General features: G+C 42.5%; 1 protein-coding gene across 2 annotated transcripts in view; it reads left to right on the forward strand.

Moving 5' to 3' along the window:
* The first annotated feature begins 610 nt into the window (after positions 1 to 610).
* The window catches only part of nfic (nuclear factor I/C), an 85,460-nt gene continuing 58,078 nt past the window's right edge, over positions 611 to 27,992 (forward strand). For both annotated transcript variants that reach the window (XM_079266787.1, XM_079266786.1), the window contains exon 1: positions 611 to 791. In XM_079266787.1, the coding sequence (XP_079122913.1) occupies positions 711 to 791 (81 nt within the window). In that variant the 5' untranslated portion in view covers positions 611 to 710. The remainder of the gene's footprint in view (positions 792 to 27,992) is intronic.

Here is a 27,992-nt window from a genome sequence, read left to right on the forward strand (position 1 = left end):
CGTCCAATCAGCGCATCTCTTCCTAACCCCTCAGAACCTTAGTTTAACAAAAATTGTATTGTAACGGCTTACTAGCTTTAAACTGCATCTTGTGGTTTCCTCAGCAGATGGAGTTTGTTCAGTTCATGGCAACTATGGCTCAGTGGTAGAGCAGAGTCGTCCTTCAATCAGAGGATCGGTGGTTGAACAAACATTTGTTTTATTTAAATATATTTATATCCCCCGATATAAAAGAGCGCTGTACAAGAACACAAGGAATACGTTTAGTTTTTTCAATAAAATGCAACAAAAAAAAAATCAGCTTTTTATCCAATCAATAATTAATTAATGAAAGTAATCGACAGATTTGTTGATTAATTAATTGCTCAAAATAGTCCTTAGCTGCAGCCCTATGAAAGAGGGGAGAGACAGTGAGGAGAACATATGTTACATAAGTAAGTGAGTGGGGAAAGGTGAGGATCAATATGCCTAGAGTAGAAAGAGGCAGTAGGCCTGTTAGAGGAGAACAGGATGAGAGAAAGACTGAGCCAGAGAGAGAGAGAGAGAGAGAGCTGGAAAGAAGTAGAGAGTGAATATAGCACTCTTCTATTCTGCCGCAACCTACCGGGCGGGCGGGGGGTAACTGCCGTGGAGCCTGAAGCTTGACGCGGGACGTTTCTGGTCCGCTTTACTCCATCTGGCACGCGCATGATGATATAAATGAATATGGGATGATAACGACCGATAGCGTGAGATGGGCAGGCGTTGAGATCAGCTTTAACTTCCCCCGGTGGCGGCTCAGCTTCGAAATGGTAGGACAAAACCTGTTCCGGTACAATGATGTAGTAGAGTGCTCCTTCCTATTGGTGTGATGTTTCGTGTTTTCCAAAAAAAGACGCAATGCGAGGAGTTGAGCGAGTGACATTATGCTACGCAGCTTAAAGTGGAGCAGAAAGCGGCAATGGTTACATCCCTCTCTCTATTACAGCAAGCCGCTTTCTCCATTTACCTCCGTCTTCAAGTTTATAGCCGCGTTCGAATACCATAGTCCGACAAGTGACGCTTGTCAATGGAAAGAATATGCCGCTGAATTTCATTCAACAATCTGGCAATTAAAATATCCCTGGCACCCAGGCAAATATGCACACCTTGCACAACACAACTTGAAAACAATGTTGAATTGTCAGGATACACTCTTCCATTCGGCAAAACATACGACTCACGAAACACCTCATACTTTATCAAAATCTTAACTCTTAGAATCGATTCGTCATTTCGTCACACACTGTGCTGAGCGGAAGCCAACAGTGTGACACGATTATAAAAGTTCATATTTTGTTGCCATTAAGCCAGTTTTTAGCATTGCATAAAGGCCGAATTTGGCCAAAGACCATCTAAACGGAGATGATTTAATGTCACACACGAGGCGACAAGCATGTCAGACATTTAACACGTAAATTTAAAATTCCTACAGTTTTGAATGCAGTTTGGAGCAACGTCGCCTCCTTGCGGGCGTACTAGCGTGACACTGGCACATCTGGCTTCCGACCACTGGCGGCGCTTTAGTTACTGGACAACATGATTTGGTGTGCGTGTATATCAGCGCATGGTGTCGCGAGTGAAAGGCGTATGTCTTAGAGCGTGCAGCGACAGGCCTGTCTGCATTGCCCCCCCCCCACCCGCAGGACGGCAGAGGCCAAGTTAAAGTTCAGCTCGATCCTTCTCCCTGTGTGTGTGTGTGTGTGTGTGTGTGTGTGTGTGTGTGTGTGTGTGTGTGTGTGTGTGTGTGTGTGTGTGTTAATCAGCAGAAAATGGCCGCAGTAAGAGCCAGCGGGCTGAGTTAGAATGACAGGCCGACATAGGGCCTCCTGCCTCGGCATAAACACAGCTGCAGTTGTGGAAGTGAACCACTAGACAACTGCAGATGCCACTGTAGAAAAGAGAGCAGCCAAATGTTGCCCCTCCATCACCACGGGCTCTATCAGAAGAAACAGGACACCGATTAGGCCTACATTTCATTGAAGCTAAAATTGAATGCTGCTCCAGTTGAAGGGTTAGAGCAGTGATTCTCAACTGGTGGGTCGCAGGCCTTTGCATGACAAAAAATAAAAAATAAAGTTGTGATTCTGTTTTGAAGGGCATGTTTTATGCAGCGGAATTATTCCAGCCGTTACGGCGCTTGTTCAGCGGTGCAGGAAAAACACAGACCAATGCGTTGTGAATCACATCACGTGATGCAGCTCAGCCAATCAATCTTTTTTTTTTTTACTTTATTTATGAAGAACCACGTTCTAACCTTTATTGATGAAGAGCCACGTTCACTCAGGTTTAGTTCCATCATTGTTCATACTAAAATGATGATGGAGAAGATGTAAGTAACAATACTACATAACATTAAGGAGCAGTTTTAGTTTTTTATGCTTATCTGTTGCTAAGAAGACACCCCAGAAGATGGGTCACTCAGGTATAGTTCCATCATTGTACAAAGTCAAAGAATAACTGCATGATATTAGTTTTGATGAATAAATATATTTTAAAATCAAGTACGTTTCTCCGGCATTTATAGTTTTCTACTGTACCGAAACGTACCGAACCGTGGCTCTACTGTATCGTACCGAACCGAACTGTGAATTTTGTGAACCGTTACACCCCTAATATATCATTTTAGTGTGAACAATGATGGAACTAAACCTGAGTGAACGTGGCTCTTCATCAATAAAGGTTTGAACGTGAATTCATTTTTTTTTTTTTCATTCAAACGTATTGTTCGGTTCGTCATGCGTACCGAACCGTGAGCCTCGTACCGAACGGTTCAATACGAATACGCGTATTGTTACACCCCTAATATATATATATATATATATATATATATATATATATATATATATATATATATATATATATATTTGGTTCGTGGCTTGTCATTAAGGGGTCATGGTGGGTCCCGCAGCCAGACCAGTTGAGAACCACTGGGTTAGAGGACTGTATATTATACAACTTATTTCTAGCAACAACAATAGGCTAACAGGTCAAAAGACTTCAAAGTAAAACATTGTTTTAAAAAACAAGGAAGCATAATCAGTGCAACCGTTTATAAGTGTAGAGACAAAAACATTTTACTAGAGACCACCTGGACGATCTGCGATCGCACCAGCCGTGACGTGAAATCAGGTAAGGGGCATAAAGTGGGGGCCAATGTAATGTTTTGGGACTCAAGCAGTTGTGACGTTAACACTTTGACAAAATCTGTCCACAGACATAAACACTAGGCAAAGTACTCCTACCTCTAGTAGACCTCCTCTCAAACTTGTATAAATATGCCTATGAAAAAAAAATATGGCTATGAAATAAATAAATGAAGCAATAAATATATAAATCAACCAATTAAATAGGTTTCTATTTTAAATTGTGTTTTCCAAACGATTTCAGGAGACTTTGATTTCAAATTTCCATATTTTTCTTTTTTCAGGGGACTTCAATTTAGTTACGTGCACATTGGTGCTTTGGTCTGAATAATGAAATGCAATTCATTTTAATAGAATAGCATACGGATATATATCAACCAAACCTATTTATTGGGCATGTCCATAATCTACCTTTGTGACATGTCAGCTGCATTATATATAAATTGAAGTTGTATCTCAATTACAATGACAATAATTGTTTTTAGCAGTGACGGAGGAAGTATTCATAGCATCTAAGTAAAAGTACCGCTCTGTAAAATACTCCATTTTACAAGTAAAAGTCCTGGGTTGGGAAATAACAACGTGAAAAGTGCTTGAGTATTATTAGCAACATGTACTTAAAGTATTCCGAGCAGAAACATGCATTCCATTGTTCTACAGATTATTCTGACTGTATTAATGTATAAGTAGCATTTTGGTGGAGGTGTAGCTAATATGAAATATTTTACGTAGTGTTGAGCAGTTAACAATGTGTTAGAGTTTAAAACAGAAGGATGCGAGGCTTCAGCAGGCCGCAGGGAGATTTCTGCTTCAAGCTTCCTACTGCGCACGCGCATCAGAAAAACGGAACTGGATCCGGTTTCAAAATTAAACAATATTTAATGTACTACACAAAGTTCACTTACAAACTGAATCAACTAACAATAGTAATGTTCTCGAGAACAGAGACCACACGCACGCGTCCTCCTCACAGGTCTGGCTTCTCCAGGTGCTGAAAAAGAGGAGCGGATGTGGTCTGAGGAATGCTCTCCAGAAAAGTATTTTATATGTCATAAAACGTGTGACTGATCCTCTGTTGATCAGTGATTGGCTCCATTTGACTTCTGTCCCCTCCCTGGATCGATCCTTTAATGAAACAGCTTTGCTCCTTGCAAAACATCTGTCTTGACTCCACCTCTGGTCAGTTGTCCTCCCCACTGACCACATCCTCCATTTGCTGCATGTCTCACTCAGAATCCCTGTCTGACCCTCAAACTATTCTTACAGTGTTTTAATACCTTTAGTGACTATACTTTTATGATTTAATACATTCAATGAGTTAATATACTGTAACATATAATATCCTCTATAAGTAAGAATATTGTAAACATATTGTGACTAACATATTATTGTGACACTTCTACTCACCACTAGGGGGGTTATTTAATCCTACTTATAATGTGTTTAATACTGAAATTCTCCACAATACTATATAAGCTATTTATATTTGTGTAAAATATTGATATGTTAAGTGGCATTACAAGTTGAAGAATATATATAAATATATACTGTATATTAGGGGTGTAACAATACTGGGGCTGCAACAACGAATCGATAAAAATCGATTATTACAATTAAAAGAGTTGGCAACGAATTTCATTATCGATTCGTTGTGTCGGGCGATTATTACGCCACTCAATAAGTCGCGGAGATGTTTGAGTATAAAAAATAAAAATAAAAAAGAGCGGAGCAGAGCGGAGGTAGAGGAAAGACCATCGGAGAGACCCGTAATGTTGTTCTGAAACACATGGCGGCGGCAGAGAAATCAGTACGACCTAATGCCGTGTTCACAGGTCTCCCCGGGGACTATTTGTGTTCATTCGCTCTGGACGCGCCGCCGCTTATCGCCCTGAAACTGTCCGCCATTAACCATGGAAAAAATAACCTATATTTCTGCTTAGTACGTGTTGTGGAAGTCACAGATATCCCGGGAAACAAAACGCTGTCATGTCTGGGTTCATAACATTGTCCAGAGGAGCTCTGTGGATTTTATCGAAGTGTATTCACTGTGTCTTGCAAGCCACACGTCGCTGTTTACTACAGCTGTATGAACACAAAATAAACTGATTTGGCTGTGATTCAACGGCAATAAACCGACAAAAAGGGACTCCGAAATAACTACGTAATGATGCAGATTTGTAGGCTACTTGTCTTCTCAATGGAGATCAGATCGATCGGTGCTAGGCTATGCCATCATTGTAGCCGCTCCACCAACACTCACAATAACGTCATCTAGACGTAAATATGGCAGCGTCTATTCATTGTTTGTACCATATGGTTTACACACACACACATTTATACACATAGTTTGGTCCGGTCGCTATTGATATGAGGTATCATAGAGCTCTGGGTGATTAATAAAAAAATAATCGCCAAATTAATCGATGATTAAAATAATCGTTAGTTGCTGCCCTAAACAATACACATATTCATATTGAACCGTTCGGTACAAGGCTCACGCTTCAGTACGCATTACGAACCGAACAATATATTTGAATAATACTATTGCATTTGGAAAATTCAGAAGCTTAAATTGTGGGAAATATAATGCGCTCAACAAGGCAAATCATCCGACGTAACAGACAACGTACTATCTGACACTCCCACCACGTAACAAAAACATTCTACTCTGGTGAGGTGGCTGTGGCTAAGTGGTGTCCTTCAATAAGAGGATCGACGGTTCGATCCCCGGCTCCGCTAGTTGCATATGTATGTGTCCTTGACCAAGACAAATTTGGGGTTAACCCCAAATTTGCTCCCGTAGCCTACGGTGTAGAAATGTAAATAGCTTTCTGCTTTCTACATCTGCTAAATTACTGTAATGTAATGTAATGTGAGGGGAAAGGCTCGCTATGCTAAACTAGCTTAGCAACAGCAGCACACACGCTACAAACTATCCCCAAAGCGTTTAGGTAGCTATTCCCTACTGATTCACACAGGGCTAAAGGTATATTTATAGCCTCAGATGTGAGACCCTACTCTACACGAGCCCATTTCGCCAGACCATAATTCCTACTTTATAAATTAAAAAAGAAAACAAAAGCTCAAACAGAGAATCAAATGTCTGAGGTTCCCGCTGTTGCTCTCACAACAGACGGCCGGATGTCAGGACTACACAAAGCTACCTGACTGTAACATGTTCTTCAGACACAAAGCTGCGTGACTGCAACAACACATTACCTCACTACTGAATGGAGATAAAGAGCCATGTTCTTCAGACACGCCCCCTTGAGAGTCTCACCAGCGAGGATTTGGCATTTCTGCGTCGTATTGAACCGAACCGAGAATTTTGTGAACCGTTACACCCCAAGTATATCAAGTACTATTTCTCTCTAAGATGTATCCTCATGGAGTAGAAGTATAAAGTAGCCGCTACCTCAAATGTGTTGTCAAGTACAGTACTTGAGTGAGTGTATTTAGTTACATTGCAGCTGAATTTTGGATGTACATCATAACCCTCCGCTGCTTGCTGTGTGGGATGAGGCCGATGTGTTCGCCTCTCTGTGTTCGCCTCTCTGTGTTCACCTCTCTGTGTTCACCTTGGGCTCGTCTTGAACACAGATAGTGATCGCGTGAAGGCCAGCAGATGGATGCTGAGATGAAGGGAGCGTCAGAGGCCTGTGTCGGGAGGCACAGCAGCTGCTGCTGCGGCTTTAAGCCCGTTTGGGATGGGCTCAATTCATAACGTCATTACACCTTCTTTTATTCTTCGCCCCCTCATCTCCTTCCCTCTCGAAATGACACCGTCCCCCATTCTCTCCACAGAATGAATATTCCGAACTTTTTCGGTGTTTTTCTCCCGGCGGAGCATTTTTCCGGAGACTCAACTTTTCTGGCGTGTCATCATTTCTGGAGTTAACGCAGCAGAGTCATCCGAGGTGACCGGAGCTCTCATATTTGGATCGTTCAAAACCCAGCGGAGCAGTCCAGGAAATGCAGCGTTTTCTCTAACCCGGAGGTACAGCTGCCGAACGGACTCAGCGGGAAGAGCACGTAGGAATGTGCAGGAACTAACGGCGAGCCTCGGGATGTTTCCGTTAACGGAAAGCCTGGTGCGATTGTGATTCATCAACATCATGTTTTCTCCTCTCGCTGTGGCTCAGGTAAAACCCGCTGGTCGCTGCTGTAGCAGAGCCTGCCCCCACATGGAACTGTGTTGATTTATTGATGCAGTGTAAATGAAGGAAACCCAGACTGACTAATGTCTGCACTCAAAGCATTTCAACTAGACCTCGCTGCAGAATAGGGCAGACAGCGGTGTGATTCCTATCAGCAGCAGGCAGTGGAGGGTGGAGAGCTGCAGCACATAGACGGTACCAGGCCGTTGCAATAACACGGTTGTTAGCTGGGACCTGCTGACAGGAGATCACCTCTACTGACCTTAGTCAGCTTGTGTGCTATGCGGGGACTTGACAGAAAGCATTCCTCCACTGTGCCATTAGCTGCCCACCGTATTCCTCTCTTTGGTTAGCTGTGACACGTGACACATGTCACATCCATCTGTTTGGAAACAGACTTTTGACCCTCTTGTATTATACACACCTACTGGTGGCATATGCACATCTAAATTCCTAAAGTGTAGTTTAAAGAAAGTGGGGCATCTGTTTTACTGTGAGAGTTATGAGAGAGGAGAGGTGGTGTACAGTGTGATGGTCACTTTTCAGCTGATGTTGGTGTTCGATTGATATTTCTGTCATAATTTTTAATTATGACCACTGTGGTCCAATAAATGACAAAACGTTGACATATTCAGGTTTCTCTCAAGAACTTACTTTTGTCAAGATGAAATGACTGAAACATTAAACTAATACTCAACTCTGCTGATATGACAGTTGTTATGTCTGCTTTTACTGTTGTTACTGTTACTACTGATCACTACCCCTGTTAGTCCTTTTATTCATACCACAGCTACACAGCACTGCTGTTGCTGTTATCACTACTGCTGCTGTCTGTACTTTTGAAGTAGTATTGCTGTGCTACTAGTAGGGGTGGGGGAAAAATCGATACAGCATCGTATCGCAATATCTTTTTAGGGCAATATTGTATCGATACACGGAAGCCAAGTATCGATCTTTCATTTAAACTCTTTGGTACTAGAATAATAAAATCAATTGCTTTTTCATTCCACTAGATGGTGCTGAGTTTTTTTCTGGTGAGGTCAGCAGAGGTCTTGGGTCAGCGTGATTGGTAGAAAGTTGGTCAAAACAAAGATGGAGACATCGGAGAAAGAAATCAGAAATGCACCGTCCGCGTTTAAATCAAACGTCTGGACTTATTTCGAATTTTTTAACAAGGAAGGGCATGGATATGACACCGTCGCTGCATTTTTTTCACAGACTCAGCCGTGCCCAAGCTCTACAGAGAAGTGAAGCTTAAAGTTGAGGAGCATTAATTTGCGATGCGTGGACGTCAAGGGCAGTGGATTCCTATGTGACTATAACAGCACAATATCTCACAGAGGACTGGCGACTGCTGTCTCTCGTTCTCCAAACTAGAGCAGTACACGTAAGTCGCACCGGGGCAAACATTGCAGACCTCCTGCAAAATGCAGCACAAGAATAGGGGATTGCCGACAAAAACCTGGTGTTTGTAACCAACAACGCGTCTAACATGGGCGTTGCCATTCATTTAGCGGGATACCTGCATGTGAAGTGTTTCGCTCACACGCTCAATCTGGCCTCACAACGGGGTTAAACCTGCCAACAGTAGCCAGGCTCATGGGGAGAGTGCAGCGCATAACTATCTCTCTGCCCATGGCGTCCCTGCATCGCAAGTTATACTGAGTTATATAACTCTTAAATTGTACTTATATAAGTTATAGTTCATACACTGAGTCCACACACGTTTGCATTCAGCTAAGTTGGACTATGTAGAGACTGTAATACAAACAGTTCAGTTTGTCAGGTGCATGCAACATTTATGACAGGTTTTTATGACAGTGTTGGTCAGTCTGTCTGCTGGACAATCCCATTTTGCTGCAATAAAAGTGATTGTGAAGTGAGATGAACAGACTGAAAGCTTTTATCTTATTAGATAAAACATGTTGACAAAGTTTTCCTTTGGGGACATAATTTGCAGTTGAAAAAAGGTGATGAATCGCAATATATGTTACTGCGATATGCTGAGTATTGCGATATCGTGATAATATCGTATCATGACTTAAGTATCGTGATACCTCTGGTGATCCCCACTCCCTAGCTACTAGTGTATGCCACTGCCACTACCAAGGCTGGATTACCAATTTGGCAGCATCACAGGAACCCAGGGGCCTCAAGATTGCACATTGGTTAAGGAATTTACACCATTTGCAAACAAGATCAACGTAAGTGGATGCTGTATTATTGTATTATTGCTTATCTTGTGCTGTGTCAAAATCAAGGTGTAAGACCTTTATTATTTGACTTTGTATTGTCCTCACATTGTGTTGCTGAATATAGGAACACACTGCTACCATGTGTGATCTGCTATGATCTTTTGGGTTTGTCAATAAAAGTCAAGAAACACAATGTTTGAAAATGACACGCGGTAGAACAGTGATCCCCACTAATTAAGTTAGTATGGGGAAATCTATAAAGTATATTCAACGTGTCCTCATCCAATGGTTCGTACGAAGCTGATGAGCTGTTTGCAGTGATGTTTCTGCCCTGGTCTGTACAGCTCTTTGATCAGTGTGGGTCTTTTATAAATACATTTGATTGGTTGATATCTTACGATTGGTTAGGTTTAGGGTTCAAATAATTACAGAAATAGCATTACTTAAGTATGTAAGTTGCATGACACGCTGATTTCACACGGATCTGAACAGCGGCCTCCTGGGAAAAGTTCCTCCCTACTTTGTTGCTCTTGATACTACTTCACCTCTCCTGGCTCACCATTATGTGGATTGCATACAAATTGATTTTGTGAGTTATATACAAATTACATACAATTACATTACATCTCTAAGGAAATTAGAATTATGAAATGTGAATTATGAAACTTTCACACACATGTCTAATAGGATAAAGTGATGACATTTTGGACAGACGCGTTACATGGATGTAAACTATTCTTGTTTTAGTGTTTGCTGAACGTGGGTCTCATCTAATGATGACTCATGTAATGATGTTGGTGAAGGGGGTTTTCATATCTATAGCGCAGAGGATGTTTCTATGTTCGTAAGATTTAGTGTTTGTCTGTTGGTCCACTGACTTGGAAGTCAGACACAGTTCTGTCATCAGTTACTCTGCTGAGTTTCACCGCCATCATTTTTAACTCTCCTTGAAGACAAATTCTGTTTCCACTTAGACACACACAATATAATTGCTCGGTTTTCTTTTTTCTTTTGTGGATGTCAGGCTGCATCCACATTAATACGTTTCTGTTTTGAAACATGGTTTTAAAATGAAAATGATCTACCTCCACACAGGCGTTTCAGCATCGTTTTAGAATAGATTTCCGTCCAGACTCACAAGCCAGAAAATGAACATCACATGACTATTCACGTACACTGGGCATGCGGGTAAACAAGGAAGTAGATTGGTTGCTTAGTTACAGAACATACGGAAAGAGTAGTATTTTACTCTTTTATATTAAAAGGTCGGGATTGATACTAAATATCAAACTATATAATCTTCCTCTATAGACTTAAAGAGAAGAATTTAGTGAAAGAAACCCGTTATATTTTATTTTTCAAACTTAGTTACAAGGCTGCATATCTTGCTCCCTCTCGCTCTCTCTCGCTCTCACACACATCAAATTTACTTACAAATCAAAGTTTTACTAGATTATGGGTCAAGAAATTTGATCAACACAGGTCTCTCACTCAATTCCCCTCGGTTTTGTTGTTGTCTGTTCTCGTACTCGTTTTATTGTGAACTTCACAATAGTTGTGCAGAACAAAATAAGCATTATCAAGAAACAGAAAGTCCTCCGTTTTGTGCCTGTCCTCCTCAAAGCCGCTAACCGTGACTTCAGACGTCTGCTGCATTGGGCTGATAACAGTATGTGCCTGTCCACAGGACAAGTCAACCCCAGAGTTTTCAAACTTACACAGCATCGGTAGAATTTTCAAACTACTTTGTTTTAGTTGCTCTAAAACTCCGGAGTAGTGTGGACTCCCGGCCTAAATGTAGCTTAAGATATGCATTCCAAAACCGAAACGTAGGAGTGTGGATGTAGCCTCAGACAACTAACCAGGAATGTATGTGTGATTTCAAGGCTGTACCGAATAGTTTGAATTATTATTATTATTATTATTAATAATTATGAATAACTATTTCTCTCTTTAACACACAGGCAGGTGTGAATGTGAGCGTGAATGGTTGTCTCTTTGTTTCAGCCCTGTGATAGGGTGAAGTTCGTGCAAATCGGATGATTTGGATGTCACATAAGGCTGACTTCCTGTGGTCAGTAGGTGGCACTAAGACTATGACTCAATATAGGCATGTAGATGTAACTCTTAGAGGCCGATCACACCGAGATGCGTCGCAATAGGCTCTGCTGCTTCAAAAACGGCTGATGAGCCGGTGGAGCAGGGGTGGGTGTGCAACCGGACGATCAATAATAATAATACATTTTATTTATAGAGCGCTTTTCAGTATACTCAAAGACACTTTACATCAAAATCATCACATAAAAAAGCTATACACTAAAAACATAAAACAAACAATATTGGTCACACATTGAAAGGAGTTCTGAAAAGGTGAGTTTTGATTTGGGATTTGAACATGGAAAGATCGGTGCAGTCTCGGATGTGTTTGGGGAGAGCGTTCCAGAGAGGGGGCAGATATGGAGAAGGCTCTGTCGCCCCATGTCCGGTGCGTGGTCCTGAGTGGAAGGGACAGGAGGTTGGCATCAGAGGAGCAGAGCCGACGGGATGGAGTGTGGTGGTGGAGCAGCTCGGTGAGGTAGGAGGGGTCCTGATTATGGAGGGCTTTATGAGTGAGGAGAAGGACTTTGTATTGGATCCAGTGGAGATTCTGGAGAACAGGGTTGATGTGATCGCGGGAGTGGGTGAGCAGGCGAGCAGCAAAGTGCTGGATATCCTGGAGTTTATTTAGGATTTTGGATGATGTGCCATGAAGAATACTGTTGCAGTAGTCGATTCTCGAGGTGATGAAGGCGTGGATCAGAGTTTCAGCAGCAGATAAGGAGAGTGATGGGTGGAGACGGGTTATGTTTTTTAAGTGAAAAAAGGCAGTTCTGGTGATTTGTTTGATGTGGTGTTCAAAGGAGAGGTTGCTGTCAAACATGACTCCAAGGTTGTGGATGTGTGGGGAGGGAGACAGTGGAGTTGTCGATGGTGATGCAGACGTTGTGACCGGTTTTAGTGAGGGATTTGGGACCGATGATGATCATGTCCGATTTATCACAGTTGAGTTTGAGGAAGTTGGTTTTCATCCATGATTTAATGTCAGTGAGGCATTTGGTGAGAGTGGAGTGAGTAGCAGTGGTAATAGCTTTTGTGGAGATATAGAGCTGGACATCATTGGCGTAGCAGTGGAAGTGGAGACCATGTTAACATATGATATTACCAAGAGGGAGCAGGTTGAACAGGATGAACAGAAGAGGACCAAGCACTGAACCCTGGGGGACACCTTGAGACAGAGGAGCAGTGGAGGAGGTGCATTTGTTGATACTGATGAACTGTTGTCTGTTTGTAAGATATGATTTAAACCAGGAGAGAGCAGTTCCGGTGATATTGAGGGAGGATTCGAGGTGGGAGAGAAGGATGTTGTGATTGATGGTGTCGAAAGCTGCAGTGAGGTCGAGGAGGATGAGAATATTAAGGTGACTCGTGTCTGAGGAGAGGAGGAGGTCGTTGGTGTGAAATGTAAATAATTCAATGCAGACATCCAACTCTTGGTGTTGCTTTATTGTTGAATAAGGAGGATGGGAAATTTATATAGTTCATCATAATTAACTATTGCCACGCCTAAATAATAATAATCCTGTTACTTTATTGCTCGGGCCCAAACAATAAAAACAACAGGTTCCTTGTCTTATTGATGTCAGGAAGTACAGGTTCTAGATAGGACCAGATTGTTGAGTTTGTTGTGGACCTTTAAAACACAGTCAACTCCAAGGTTTAACATTTAAAGCTAGGTTTGGTAATTAGGTTAGGTAATTTATTTTTAGAAAATGATTTGTATATATATATCAGTGGCGGCCCGTGCATTTTATACCTGGGCCTTCACTGCTGTCCTGCAGCTTAACACACGTTAGGGCCGCACGATTATGGCCAAAATCATAATCGCGATTATTTTGATCAATATTGCGATCACGATTATTTCACGATCATTCATTCATTTCAGGGACAACATCTTTTTATTGCACTTTCACATTTAAATGAACAAGAACACTGCTTCCACTTACATTGTTGTGCTACATTCCAGCTAATGTACACGTCTTTGCATCAAAATAAAACTTATGGTTCTTATTCACCTGAAGCAAAATAAAATAAAATTTTTACCCAAAATAAAGGGCTAACTAAAAATAAATATGCCATCAGAGAATGCAACCAAATGAAAACAATTCAGGTCTATGCAGAAAAGGCAATAACGAGGTGTTAGGCCTACAGGTTTTTGGCAAGAAACACCAGCCTGTCGACATTTTCTGGCTTGAGAGATGAGCGAAGGCAGGTCACTACATTTCCCCCAGTGCTAAAGACCCTCTCTGAGGGGGAACTTGTGGCCGGAATGCACAAATATTTTTTTGCCAGCTTTGAGAGTTGTGGGTAGATTCTCTGGTGTTCCCTCCACCAGTCCAGCGGGTCCTCCTCACTGTCAAGGTTGGCACACTGTATGTAAGACTGTAGCTCAGAGGCTACAGCTTGTTGTTCCTGGTGGGGAGAGGATCTTGGTGTGGTTCCCTCAGCGGTCTTGAAGAAGCTCCCCAAGGTCTTCTTTTTCTTTGAAGTGCTGGGTGCATCCTCAACGTGGGGATCAGTTGGGACCATCTTCTTGAAAAGAGTATGGTAAATAAAATATGAATGCCAAATGTAATCTAATGAAACATATTTAACATCCATATCCAGAAAGTAGATTACAGCACATTAAATCACTTGATTTCATTAATTTATAATAAATTCTGTATGTAATCACAATAATTACCAACCATGCTCGCAGATGCAGCCATCTCAGAAGTAAGTCTGGCTTGGATTGGTCCAACCCTGTCTACACTAACGTATCTCAGCTTGAACCGTGGATCAAGAGCAGAGGCCATGTCAAGCAGTTCTTGTGTCCCAGGATCCTTGTATTTTTCATCCAGGTAGCTCAGGATTTTGGTCTTGATGGTGGTTGTTAGGCCTGGATCATCATCGTTCACTTTCAGGATAGAGGAGCTGAAAAGGTGGAGGACTGGCTTGACAAAAGAAACACTGACATACTTCTCACTGGTAAACTAAGTCAGAGGGCGGAGGGATTTGTAAATGGCTTCCAGTACGTCAGTGTTCTGCCATGTTGGGATGAGGTGTCGGGCCTTTCTGTCAGTGGACAAGACTTGAGTGATGGCCCTCTGCTGCTCCAGGACTCTTGCTATCATTGCCTGCCTTGATCCCCACCTTGTGGGGGCACTCAGTCTTCAGTGCATGCTCTGGAAGCTTCAGCTCCTTTTGTGCCTGTGCTAGCTCCTTTTTACGCCTCCAGCTGTAGGAGAAACTGCTCACGAGCTTTTTGCAGATCCCCACTGCACGGCCAATCCGAGGATCTCTCATTGCATTCTCTAAAAAAGAACATGAGATTCATATGTAAAATTAAAACACAGAATAAAACCTTATATACACTTCCTTTTTAATGTTTCATTTTCACGTGTTCTTTTAAGATGTTTTCTTTTTTATTATTGATCTTACTCACCTATTGCTAGATGGAGCCTGTGGCCAAAGCACTGGAGCCTAGTCCATTTATTCAGAGAAGCTGCCTTAACGACGTTAGATCCGTTGTCTGTTGTAATGCAGACAAGTCTCTCCTCCTGCAAGCTCCAAGAGGCCATCGCTTCCCTCAGTCCCTGGGCAATCGACTCTCCTGTGTGGTCTTGTGGGAAAAATGACGTCTGCAAGCATCGACTCTTCATTGCAAAATTACCATCGATGTAGTGAATTGTCAGGGACATGTACGGCTCCATTGTTCTGCTTGACCATAGGTCAGTCGTAGTCGCAAAATACTCGACAACTGTGACATCCATTTGTATTTCCCCCCGACGTTTTTCATACAGTGCAGGTAATGCCTGTTTGGAGAAATAATTGCGCGAGGGGATCTCACTTGTCTAGTGTCTTGACCATTTTTCTGAAGCCTTCATTGCTAACAGTATTTATTGGACACATGTCTTTGGCCAAATGAAATGCGATTGCATCCGTTATTTCAGCGTGTCTTTTGGAGGTGGATGGATACGCTGTCGCGCTATGCAGGGTGGCTGTTATAGTTTTCTGGGTTGACGTTGGACATGGACGGAGATGCAGTGAGGTAACGTTAGTTTTGGCCTTAATGCATTCGTCATACTGTGGTTTGTGGTGATTTTTCAGGTGGTTGAACAAGTTAGTTGTATTGCTATGCGGCGCAGACACAACTCGAACGCACTCTGTGCATATGATTTGTTCTTGCTGAACATCACTTGGCCTAAATCCCAAAAACTTCCAGACAACGGATGATGATCCTTTTCGAGGGACTAGCTCCTTGCCTTCTGCTCCTGACATTAGATTTACCTTTCACACGACACCCGTGACCGTCTGTTCTGCTGTCTGTCTCTCTACTCTTCTACTCGACTGCAGACAGAACTTTCCTTGAGGCTGCCGCTGCAGGTTGCGCACATGACACGTCCCAACTCATTCGCCCCCTGGTGGTCGGCTGACTGTTAGTTGAAGATGCGCTTGATTTGATATGTAGCAGAGCACGCATTTTAAAGGTCAATATCTCTGACGATCATGCTCATTTAATCGTGGCAGCCAAAATCGTGATCGCGATTAAAATTCTATTAATTGTGCAGCCCTAACACACGTATTTGTATTAAACCGTTCGATACGAGGCTTACGAACCGAACAATACGTTTAAATAATAATAGTGCATGTGGAAAATGCAGAAGCTTAAATTGTGGGAAATATAATGTTTTCTGCGCTCAGACAACGGGCTGTGTAACCTCTGAACCCGGAACAAAAAAACAAACAGCTGAGGCACCACACATATTCTGGGAGGCTACGCTAAACTAGCTTAACGGGAAAACAACAGCAGCAACACTCATTCTGCTACACACTCGAGGGCACTGGCCATTCAGATATTAGATGTAAAAAAACGCCCAACATGTCAAACTAAAGATCTGATTGGTTGAAGACTATGACAATCAACAATATCGTCCCCATTCACTTAAACAGCAAAGGGATTCACTTGTGAGTCTGAAGACCTTGGGCCTCTCTTCTTACCTAGAGACACGGAGGTGAAATCTGATTGGATAAAAGCTCTACTTAAAACAAGCTGCACTGGAAGCAGAGCAACTGAGGAAGACAGTAGCTGTGCAATGACAAAATAAGATAATGGGAAAAATAATTTTATAAATTATAATACATGTAGTGTATTTAAGAAAAAATATGAAATTATAAAATAGCTATAACTTTGTGATTCTGTTTAGGCCATCAGAGAAGACCTTGCTGGCCCTGACGGCCCACCACTGATATATATAGATATCTATCTATCTATCTATCTATCTATCTATCTATCTATCTATCTATCTATCTATCTATCTATCTATCTATCTATCTATCTATATATATAGATATATATATATATATATATATATATATATATATATATATATATATATATATATATATATATATATATATATATACCACTTTGAACTGATGAGAAACAACACCAGCGACCCAACAGCTAAGTGGAGAGCAGGGCCGTCCTTCAATCAGAGGATCGGCGGGTTGATCCCCGGCTCTGGCTCTGCTAGTCGCGTGTCGATGTGTCCTTGAGCAAGACACTTAACCCCAAAATTGCTCCCGTAGCTGTGCCTATGGTGCATGAATGTGATAGAATCTGAATTGGAGCTGGTGAATCATCTCACTACGTATCAAATACACGGTAACATTTACACAACATTAACGATCTCGATCGTTAATCTCGGCGATTGTTGAGCATACACGTCCCGTTATAAGAATGACACAGTAACTTAAGCAACACAAACAAGATAATAAACACAATGACAAATCTAAGCCCAGAGTTGAGTTCCTCGGCGGAACTCAGGCGGTGCGGCTCCGTGCGGTGATAAACTCTATGCGTCAGAGATACTTTCTTCGGCTCAGTGAAGGGAGTGTTTCTTTCCTTACGGCTGGAACAAAGTCGACTTGGCTGGAAAGAAGAAGAGGAATGCTTCTCTTTCTCTGAAGAATCTGTTTCTTCACTTCTGCAGGAAAATTGTCCGCTTCCTCTTCCATGATGCGAACAAAAACAAAACAAACAGTCCAGTAGATTAGTCCAGTGAATGTAAAACTAGGATTTTCTTTTAAAAACAGCAACGTTGTGTTCGTGCGTCCTTTCACCGACAACGTCAGCGGAATAAGCGTCGCTCAGTGGTTTTGTAGAAACAGGGCCAATTAGAGGACAGTGTTGCATTTGGGTGAAGAGTTCACACCTAGATGTGAACTTCTTTCAGGTGGGGGTTTGGTTGCTACAGTATCTACCCAAATCAGGATGGGCCTTGCCTGCAGAATCGGCAGGCCCAGATCTTTGTTTCAAAGCACATGGCGAAGCCAAGCACATGGTCCCAACCGTACGCTACAAGCTAAAATGCTAATGCTATAAGCTAGCAGCCTGGCCCGCATCTTTAGCTGCATAAAATGATACTAATGGTGCTAATTTCGTTTTGAATTATTGGAATCCAGTAGTTAAAGTACTTACTAAATATGTAGTTAATGTGAAGCCTCACGTTTATGTTGTCAGCTTGTTAGGGCCCGAGCTACCGACAACGTAGGGCCGCGAAGGCCCTATTGATATTGTACCCGTTGGGGTAAACGTACGCATGGTTGGAGGACTTGCCATGCATGAAAACTCACCAAATGTTGGGGACTTTTCAGGCCTGGTGAATATAGCCATCTGAAAAATAATGCATCTTTCTGTGTTCAGAAATGGCTCTCTAGCGCCCCCTACAATCGGACCGGCGACGCCCCTCGGCCAGCATGTCCGATTAACTTGAAATTTGACACACATGTCCACTTGAGCTAGAGCTACAAAAAAGCCAATCAGACCCCTAAGCTCCGCCTCCTTAGATTTTCCGCCATATTGAATTTAGTGTAAAACACAACTCTGCGAACTCCTCCTACATGCTTAGTCCCATTACTACCAAATTAGCTGTGGATCATTCTTGGACCTACGTCATCAAAAATTATCAAAAGCTTTTTGATATCTCTTCGTTTACAAGATATGTATCAATAAACTTCTTAGGGGCGTGGCTTAATATCAATACACATAACTTCTCAACCGTTTGTCCTAAAATGACAAAACTTGCAGCATATGTGCACATCGCATCCTGTAACATACCCTGAGAATTGTTTTGCATTCGACCACTAGGGGGCGCTACAGTAAACCCGCAAAGCCTACTGGCGAAAGGAAATGTCTGATGTAACTCAGCTGGACTTGTTCCAAACGGTCCCAAACTTCACATGCTTGATAACACTCATGGCCTGAGGATGTCTACAAGCTAATTTTCCCTAATACTCACAGCGCCATCTGCTGGCGAAACGAAATCTGCCGTTACGGTTTTGTAGGCGTTGTTTAAAGTGACAGACATACGATAATGGCAGTACAGTTTGAAGTGCCACCATGCCGGTCTGTCAGTGACGGGGGCCAAGGCACAACAACAAGGTATCACCGTGGCATTTAAGAAACCGTTTGTGCCAGAATCAGACCGGGCTAAAGCTATTACAACATCTATTGGGGTCTTTATTGCTGCAGACCTGAGGCCATTCTCTGTTGTGGAAAACAAAGGATTTCGAAATCTGGTTAAAGTGCTCCAGGGCAACGGAGAGCTACGTGACTGTGACCGCTCACTTAATCACGGCAGAGTGGGAGATTCATAGTCCGGTGCTGCAGACACGCCCCCTCTGGGAGAGTCACACAGACACACACCTGGCGCAGGTGCTGACAGAAGCAGTAGAGTGGAAGGTAGACAGGCCCAATAGTAATATCCCAGTCACCACAGAAAGGTCTACCCTCTCCCCAGTCAATGTAGATATTCTCATCTTCTTGAAAAATGTTTTAAAGTTGCAGACCATTTCACAGTAACGGTAAACATTATTTCAGAGTATTTGAATGACATAACCTCACAGGAAGTAAACATAGACCCAAATCGTTTCCTAGCAGTTCAGTTCAGTTGAAATAGGCTCACTGACTGTTTTCTTCTTTCAATATTGATCAAAGGACGAGGGTATCAACATACCTCATGTTGCACTTAAACTTAACAGAATTGAGTATTCTTGAATGTTTAATTTAAATTTATTTATTTCATTTTGTTTCAAATTAGACATCTTCAATATTCATGCTTTTATGTAAGACTATAGCCCAAAGTTCTTTGCTTTAAGTGTTCTTGAAAGGTCTTTCAAAAACCGTGATCCAAACCGAACCGTGAGTTTTGTGACCGAGTAAGCACACACTTATTTTACTTGACTGTACAGACAAAATGTGCACTGCATATATACTCCATATTCATTACATTTCATATGAAACATTACATGCGTTTGAATCACGTCTTTGTAAGACCACTTTCTGCCGACCAGTGTAATATGACTTTAGAGAAATATGTTTCCAGTAACCAATATCATCTCTCTTTCAACCTACAACTGAACAAATCATCAACATTTTCAAACAAATTCCTGTTTTGTGACATGTTGAATGTTACATTATGAAACATAACGAACATTATGAAATAGCGATGTTTCATTCGCTCATTTTCTCAGAAGAAATTACAACTTGTATTCAAATTCTTTTATCAATAGTATGCCTTTTAAAGGTCCCATATTATGCAAAATGCACTTTTCATGACTGTTAAACATAAATATGTGTCTCCAGTGTGTCTACAGACCCCCAAAGTAAAGAACACTCTTTTTCTCCTGCTCAATCTATCTGAAAAGCTGTATAAAGTACGTAATTAGAAGTCCCAAGCCATGTTTCCTGATGGTATAGCAGAACCATCTTCAGCTGGGTGACCCCAACCGCTGACTTCTGCAGAATCCACAGCTGTTCACCATGGTGATTTTCTGACTATCACAGACCTGATCACACAGTTCAAGCAAAGAACGCTACTTGTTGGCTGCATGAACCGACAGAAAAGTCTTCATGTAACTTAACAGAATTGTTTCCCAGTCTGGACAGTTTAGCTAACGTTCCAATAAAAATATTGATCAAAATTATCGTGTAATGTTTTTGTTGATTTAATGGTGTTCAACATCAGTTTAACTTCTTACCTTTTCAACTACATATCATTTTAATGATTAAAACCTTTACTAGAGTCGATAAAAGTATGCAAACACCGGTGAATTAGCTGTGCACCGCTACTGTCCTAGTTCGGCCTAACTTCGATCCTCGTAAACACAATGTGCTGCTGATTTTTTGGGGATAGTCGCTTGGTACAGAGTCGCCAAAATTACAATATCATCAATGCTGTCACCACATCCGGGACCGTAGTTCTGTCCTTCACAATAAGAGATCACGCTTCAACAACTCCAAATTGTGCAATAAACGCTCCTTAATTTCCATTAGTGTATACCACCACCTGCTGGATGTTTTGTTAAATTCTTCTCATGTCAATGCAAACACCAGCTGATGCATTGAATTTAACAATTATGCACACATATCGTACATAACAATTACTATCATAACACAGTGCAGAGTAAGAGTTACATTAAAACACAAGTATTCATGATTGAAAAGCCACATTGTTAAAGCAAAAGACAAATAACTTTATTGAAAAGATAATGCAAATATTTATTTAAAAACAAACAAAAACAAAATTAAAAATTAAATAAAAAATCAGGACACAAATAACATTTAAAATAATCATCCTTGTCCCAGCCTCACATGGTGTGATACCATGTGTGACAGCTGTCACACTGTTTCCTGCACCGGCCACACCCTTAAACTGTCGGCTCCATCTCTTCAGGAGTGTGACCTATTAACTGAATTTGTTTAACTTTGAATTAAAGAAAATGATCAGATTTTCATGGGTTGGCATACAAAGAAAGTTAACATGAAGTACACTACCGGTGGATATCGTGGGTCCAGCAGACGACGAGCTGGTTGATGAAGGTCTGGCCTCTGCAGGTTGGGAGGCTGTATAAAAGCATAACCATGTTTTGTTTACTCTTCATCATGGCTAATGTCACCATCATGTTATAATATTGTTTTCAGATTAGTTAAAGCATTTACAGTGGGAGGGAGAAGGACTTTGGGACCCATTGAGTCCACATCCCACTGCTAATGTTGAAGACTCTAAAGAAGGAGTGGCTCACTACAGACAGATCTCCTGTAACACCAGAGAAGTCTGCCTTCAAGGGTCTGAAGAAACTCACATCCAGAGGCTGAAGGATGTGAGACGTATATGGTGGCAGACACAAGAGAATGAGCCCCACCCTCTGTCCTGCCTGGACCAGCTCTGGATCCAGGTGGGATTGATGTCCATCCATGATTAGCAGCAGCGGGCACTGGGGTCCGGGCAGTAAGGCGATGGTGGTGCCGCTCCCTGAAGTTTATCCACCACGTCTGGCCAAGCACGGTGTTAGGTGTTTCCTGGTGGCGGAGGTTATAAATGGCCAGAGAGTGGGCCAATACCTGGGGTTGTGTCAGTGGAAACCTGTGACTGGCAAAATACAAACAGTACTCCACGAGGGAATCTTCATCTTCAGGGGTGAGGAGAGTCCTCTGACCATAGACACAGTCAGGACACCCTTCCACTGACTCGGTCACTCAGGCTGGACTTCGGGACCCCAAACTGCTGGGCTGCCTGCCGTAGAGTGAGCCTGCCTGCCTTCACCTCCTGTATAGGCCTCCTGGGTCCACTGCCTCGTCTTCCTGATTTGCCAGATGTTTGCCATCTGCAAATACACATTCATTTTAGCACAGTAAGAAATTAAATTCTAAATTAGTTTTAAAGCCACATTTCATGTCTCAATAAGTTGAATAATTCTATAAATTGCCAGATTACCATGTATAGACATATAAATATATTTACCTTAAACCATTGCAGATTTACACACACGTTACCTGCCTTTCTTACTTTGACAGCTTATTCCAGCTTATTCCGGTCTTTTCTACTTCTTGATGTCTGCTTTCTGCTCTTTTCTGCTTCTTGATGTCTTTCTACTCTTCTCGTCTTGATGTCTACTTTCTGCTCTTTTCTGAGCAGAGGTAACACAACGGGTCAGACAGGGATACTGGACCCCGACAGTACCCCCCCTTAAGGAATGGATTCCAGACGTTCAACCAGACAAAAAGGTCACTGCTGCTCCAAGATGGCAGCGGCGGGAACTGGAGGCCGCAGCTGCTCCGAGACGGACACTGGAGGTCACTGCTGCTCCAAGACGCCAACTGGAGGTCGCTGCTGCTCCGAGACGGCAACGGCTGGCCCAGTCCAAAGCCCTTCCCCGCAGTAATCCAACCACGTAGGAGACCTTGGAACCGTCCGATCAAATACCCGTTGGCATAGCAACAGGAAGCCGTGGCACTTCCCCAGTGTTCCGTCATAGGGATCCGGAGACAGCACCGGGAATTCCCAGACCGGCGGAGTGAGGACTGGAGGGAATAGTGCGGGTGCTGGAACTGGTGGAGACTTGACTGTCCGAGTTAGTTCTTGCACGATACAGCCAATCCGGGAAACTTCAGATGCGAAACTTCTCATTTCCTCCAGCAGAGTGTTATGTCTGTACAGCATAGCTGCTCCTTTGGTTGCTGGGTCCATAATGGTCAGTTTGTTGTGTCACGGGAGTTCACGGTTAGGACCCAATAGCAAGACCACAGGAGACAGAGTCCGGGATAACAGATGTTATTTGCCAGAGTAAAGAGGACAGGAAGGTGTAGAGCCCGTGGCTCGACACCGGAGGGTAGGCATATCGACAGTGTGAGTCCTGTGGCTCGACACCAGAGGGTAGGCAGATCGACGGTGTGAAGTCCGCTGGAACACAACGGAGGGCACGGGGGTTTCCCGGACCGGTGGACACCGGAGGCAGACACTCGAGGCAGAAGATGATACGGGGTTGAAGCGGGTGAAAGACTGTACGAACTGACAACCCCAGACTGCAGGACCAGAATTGATATAGTGCCAGGGGAATGGTTAGTGGGATCTGAGTCTGGTGTGTCAGCCTGCGGGAGGTAATCGGCTGGAGTGTCCGCAGCTGTGTACTAATCAGGGGTGTGGCCATGGGAGGTGTCTGGAGGCAGAGGAGAAACACAGAGCACATGGCACACAATAACAAACAGGGAAATGACAGAACACATGAGGAGAGGAGATCAGGGGAAACTGAGGTAACACACAATGGGACAGACAGGGATCCTGAATCCTGACACTTCTCTCTTCTTGATATCTGCTTTCTACTCTTCTCTTCTTGATGTCTGCTTCCTGCTCTTTTGTCTTCTTGATGTCTGCTTTATGCTCGTTTGTCCTTCTTGATGTCTGCTTTCTACTCTTTTCTGCTTCGTGATGTCTGCTTTCTGCTCTTTTCTCCTTCGTGATGTCTCTGTTTTCTATCTTTTCAGGCAGGAACATAAACCACACAAGAGAGAAATTTGAGTCAAAAGCATTACATTTTGGTTAACCATATATACTGTATAGCCTATCTACATAAACAATATTTCTAATCATAAGAGCCACTGCTGGCTTTCAACAAATATACAAACAGTCTCTCTCAAACACACCAACATTATTTGCATCATTTATCAGATCATTGTGCATGAATATACTTAATGTAGCCTGGCTTATGAAAAACAAGAAAAACATTTTATTTGACTTATGTCTGCTGTTATGTTTCAGAGCTAAAAACAAACAAAACAGCTGCCTACCTTCATCTAGCGCTACTTTTTCTCAGACATACTCCTTCCCTCCACTCGACTACAGAATATGTCATACATTAATGCTATATTTTTATTGGGTAGACAATGTAGTGTAACGCTAGCTACAAACTACACTCATATGCTGACTCATATTAGCAGTACGGTGAAAATGTAGAGACACTTTTCAGAGTAAAGACCATCACCCGAGCGTCACCCAAGTGTTCTTTCTGCTTTCTCTCATCAATGTCATTTTCCTATGGAATTTAGACATGTAAACATCCATATATATTCATGAAATTTGACACGTATATTCATTGTTATGTATGAATTAATATTACTTACACTTTGATGGCGATCGCCGAAGAAACTGACAGTGGAAAGTGCATCATGCCAGAAACGTCTGAGCCAGGCCAATAGCGGGTAGCGCTGCCCGAGCCGGGAAACAGATACGCTACTGCCATCACCTGAGGACCTGAACACTCAGTGGATTAAGTTTATTTTGAGGTGTTTTAGTTTTTTTTACTGAAATGTCCTCACAACAAAAGGAAAACTCATTCTCAACGAGGGTCAGTAACATCTTCAAAACTGAATCTCTGGATGGATCTTTACCTGCTGTCTAACCCAACTTCAAACATGGAGCTGTAAGTTTTGCCACTTTAATGTTAATTTATATTACTGTGTATTTAGCAGACTGTCTGTTAACGTTAGCATGCTGCAATGCTAATGCGGCTAGCTTCAATTGTAGGTCCACAGGCTGGCGTAATGGAGTAACATTAGGTAATACAGAGAGACTTTGTAGACATTTAGCCTCATATGAAGCCAGTTAAATAAAGACAGTAGTGGGTTGGATGTGGGTAACTGTTTTTTGTTGCCTTTTGATTGTGTACTGCAATGCAGCTAAGCTGCTTTGTTAGCATGAAGGCCCATCTGCTCCGTGATCCACACCGGTCTGTGTGAGCACGTTGCTGCTCTGTTGAGTGTGTAGATTTATTTGCCAGACTGCCTTGAAGCTGCTCAGGCCGGTGATACTGGAAAGGTCTGCTCCCTTGAAAGAGACACTAGCTAAACTAACCTAATTTATACTATGTCTTTAGACTTTTGACTTTTGTGTCTTTTGTTATGCAGAAATTCACTGAGACATACTCCTTGTATGGGCGAACATTTCTTGACTGTAAAAGGATTACCGTAGCTAGTGAGTGGGCAAGCAGGCAGTGTTGCCAACGTGGTGACTTTCTCGCTAAATCTGGCGACTTTCCAAAACTTCATGGCAACTTTTTTTTGTCAAAACCTACTAGCGACAAATCTAGCTACTTTTTCTGGTGTTGTTGGAGACTTTCTGGTGTTTTGACTCTGACGTGAAAGCCCCTCGCATAGCAGTCCCAGCTGCAGAAAGAGGAGACCCACACTCCGTGTCCAGACTGCAAATGAATCGCGTATGCGCAAAGCCACCGCTGTTCCCGCCTCTCCTACAGCGCTCATTACAATTATGCAAAGTAGGCGATGACTTCATTTAGCGACTTCTAGCGACTTTTAGGACAGCCAATAGCTACTTTCCTTACTGAGGAGTTGGCAACACTGCGAGCAGGGAGAGCGGGCACAGTGGATGAGCTCAGAGGACACAGCTGTGGATCAGAGCGGAGGAGAAATTATTAGTAAAGTCTGTAAACGTGTTCTTGCTGCTTCTCAACCACGGAGAGCTAATTTAAAGACTTTGCAACTTGAATCCTGTCAGTTTCAATGTTGTCTCAGGCTAAATAATATGTAAAAGCAGTTGCGGATTTTATACGCATTTTATACCTGGGCCTTCTGTGCTGTCCTACTACATTTGAACAGCTACGGGGCAGATACATGAATGATGGGATGCATGATGGGATGCTGTGTCATTAACAGACAATGCATAGTCAAATCAATGTAATTAACACAATGACAAAGTCATAAGAACCAGTCACATATATTTATATGACAACAAAGCATGACACATCAATCCAGCAAACCTGCAGCGGATCCATGCATTCCACCACACAAGAGCACGAGCCATTCAAATATTATTCATAAATACGACACGATAGACAAATGAACAGTAGTAACATTACCGCAGATGTAAAAAAACAAATGCAGTTTGTTACTGACCGAATGCTGTTCACTTAAAGACAAAGTCCATCCTCCTTTCTTTGTTGACAAAGAGTTTAATCCCAGTACATCGTTTCAGTTCCAGTAAGAAGTCCTTCTCGATTCTCAGTGACAGTCGAGCCTCCCCAGTTGTATTTCGCCGGTCTGCGATGGCCGGTTCGCAGCGGGGCCGGGATCCCACCTCCGCCAGCGTGCCCGCCGGCCGTGGAGCTCCGTTTCCCTGCGAACGTGTTCGTTCATCTGTAGATCCCCTCGGGTTTCTCGAAAAGTTTTCAAAAGCACCGTAGTGTCCTGCCGTGCTATGGCACCAAGGCGCTCAGTTAAAATGAAACACATTCCCAGCCATAAAATGTGCGATGCTGTCAGCCAGGAACACGTTCATAAAAATAAATAAACTACACCAAGCAAAACCCTAAAAATCTTCTAATTTCTTCCATATCTTTCAATTTGAACTCTTACTACTCCAACTAACTTCTGCCAGCTTCCTTAAATTTCACATTAGTCACGCGCTGGCCCACTTACCAATCACGGCGCACATTAATGCTGACGTACTTCGCAGGCTCCCTGGGTAGCAGTGGCACGTCAAAGAATACGCCCAACATGTCAAACTAAAGATCTGATTGGTTGAAGACTATGACAATCAACAATAACGTCCCCATTGACTGAAACTGCAAAGGCTCTCTAGCGGGCATCGGGCCTCTCTCCTTATATCGAGAAATAGGGGCTGAATCTGATTGGATATAAACTCCTTAAAACAAGCTGTGCTGGAAGCAGCACTGCAGGCTGGAAGCAGAGCAACAGAGAAAGACGAGCTGTGCAATGAGAAAATAAGCGAATGGGAAAATTATAATACATGTAGTGTATTTGTGAAAAATGATTCAATTATAAAATAGCTATAAGTTTGTGATTCTGTTTAGGCCAGCAGAGAAGGCTTTGCTGGCCCTGACGGCCCACCACTGTGTAAAAGTGTAATAACAATGTCTGTAGCGACCAGCTGAACAGTGTGTACAGTTACTAGGATCATTATGATTCACAGATACTGTCATATTAGTGACACACCTGTCGCAGCACCGTAGCAATTCCAGTGCAACATACATGTTGAAATACTGTCAGCAGCCCTCGGTCTCTCCGGTCACGGTCTCACTAATTATCACTCGGCCCCTATTTGCACTTTCTACTCAGTTTACAAGCTTTTGGTTTACACAACAGTTACAATCCTAGTCAAATGCTCTGTGTAATTAATTTATTCCTCCATACTAGATAAAACTGATTCATCATTTTTACTCTGTTTGTAGCTGTTACCATAACTACACATGTAAGATGATGATGCTGTAGTAATGTTGATGTTACTACATGACAGTATAATGTAACAGTGAATCTGCAATGTTTTACAGGTGATCTGAGGGTCCTGATGCTCGGTCCTGAAGCTCCCGTCTGATGAGGTTTACCTGAACCCAGCAGACTCTCCACACAGTATATGAGAAACCACCACTGACCTGAGAGCTCCATCAGCATCTGACACAACTTCAGTCTACAAGAAACCCTTTACTGATGGAGCGCATGATCTGGACAGTTTACATACAAGTTATGGCTTTGCTACTTTTTGCATTATTGTTACGCAATATATATTTTAATGTCAGTAATAAAA

Source organism: Melanostigma gelatinosum (assembly GCF_949748355.1).
Source record: "Melanostigma gelatinosum genome assembly, chromosome: 4".
NCBI lineage: Eukaryota > Metazoa > Chordata > Actinopteri > Perciformes > Zoarcidae > Melanostigma > Melanostigma gelatinosum.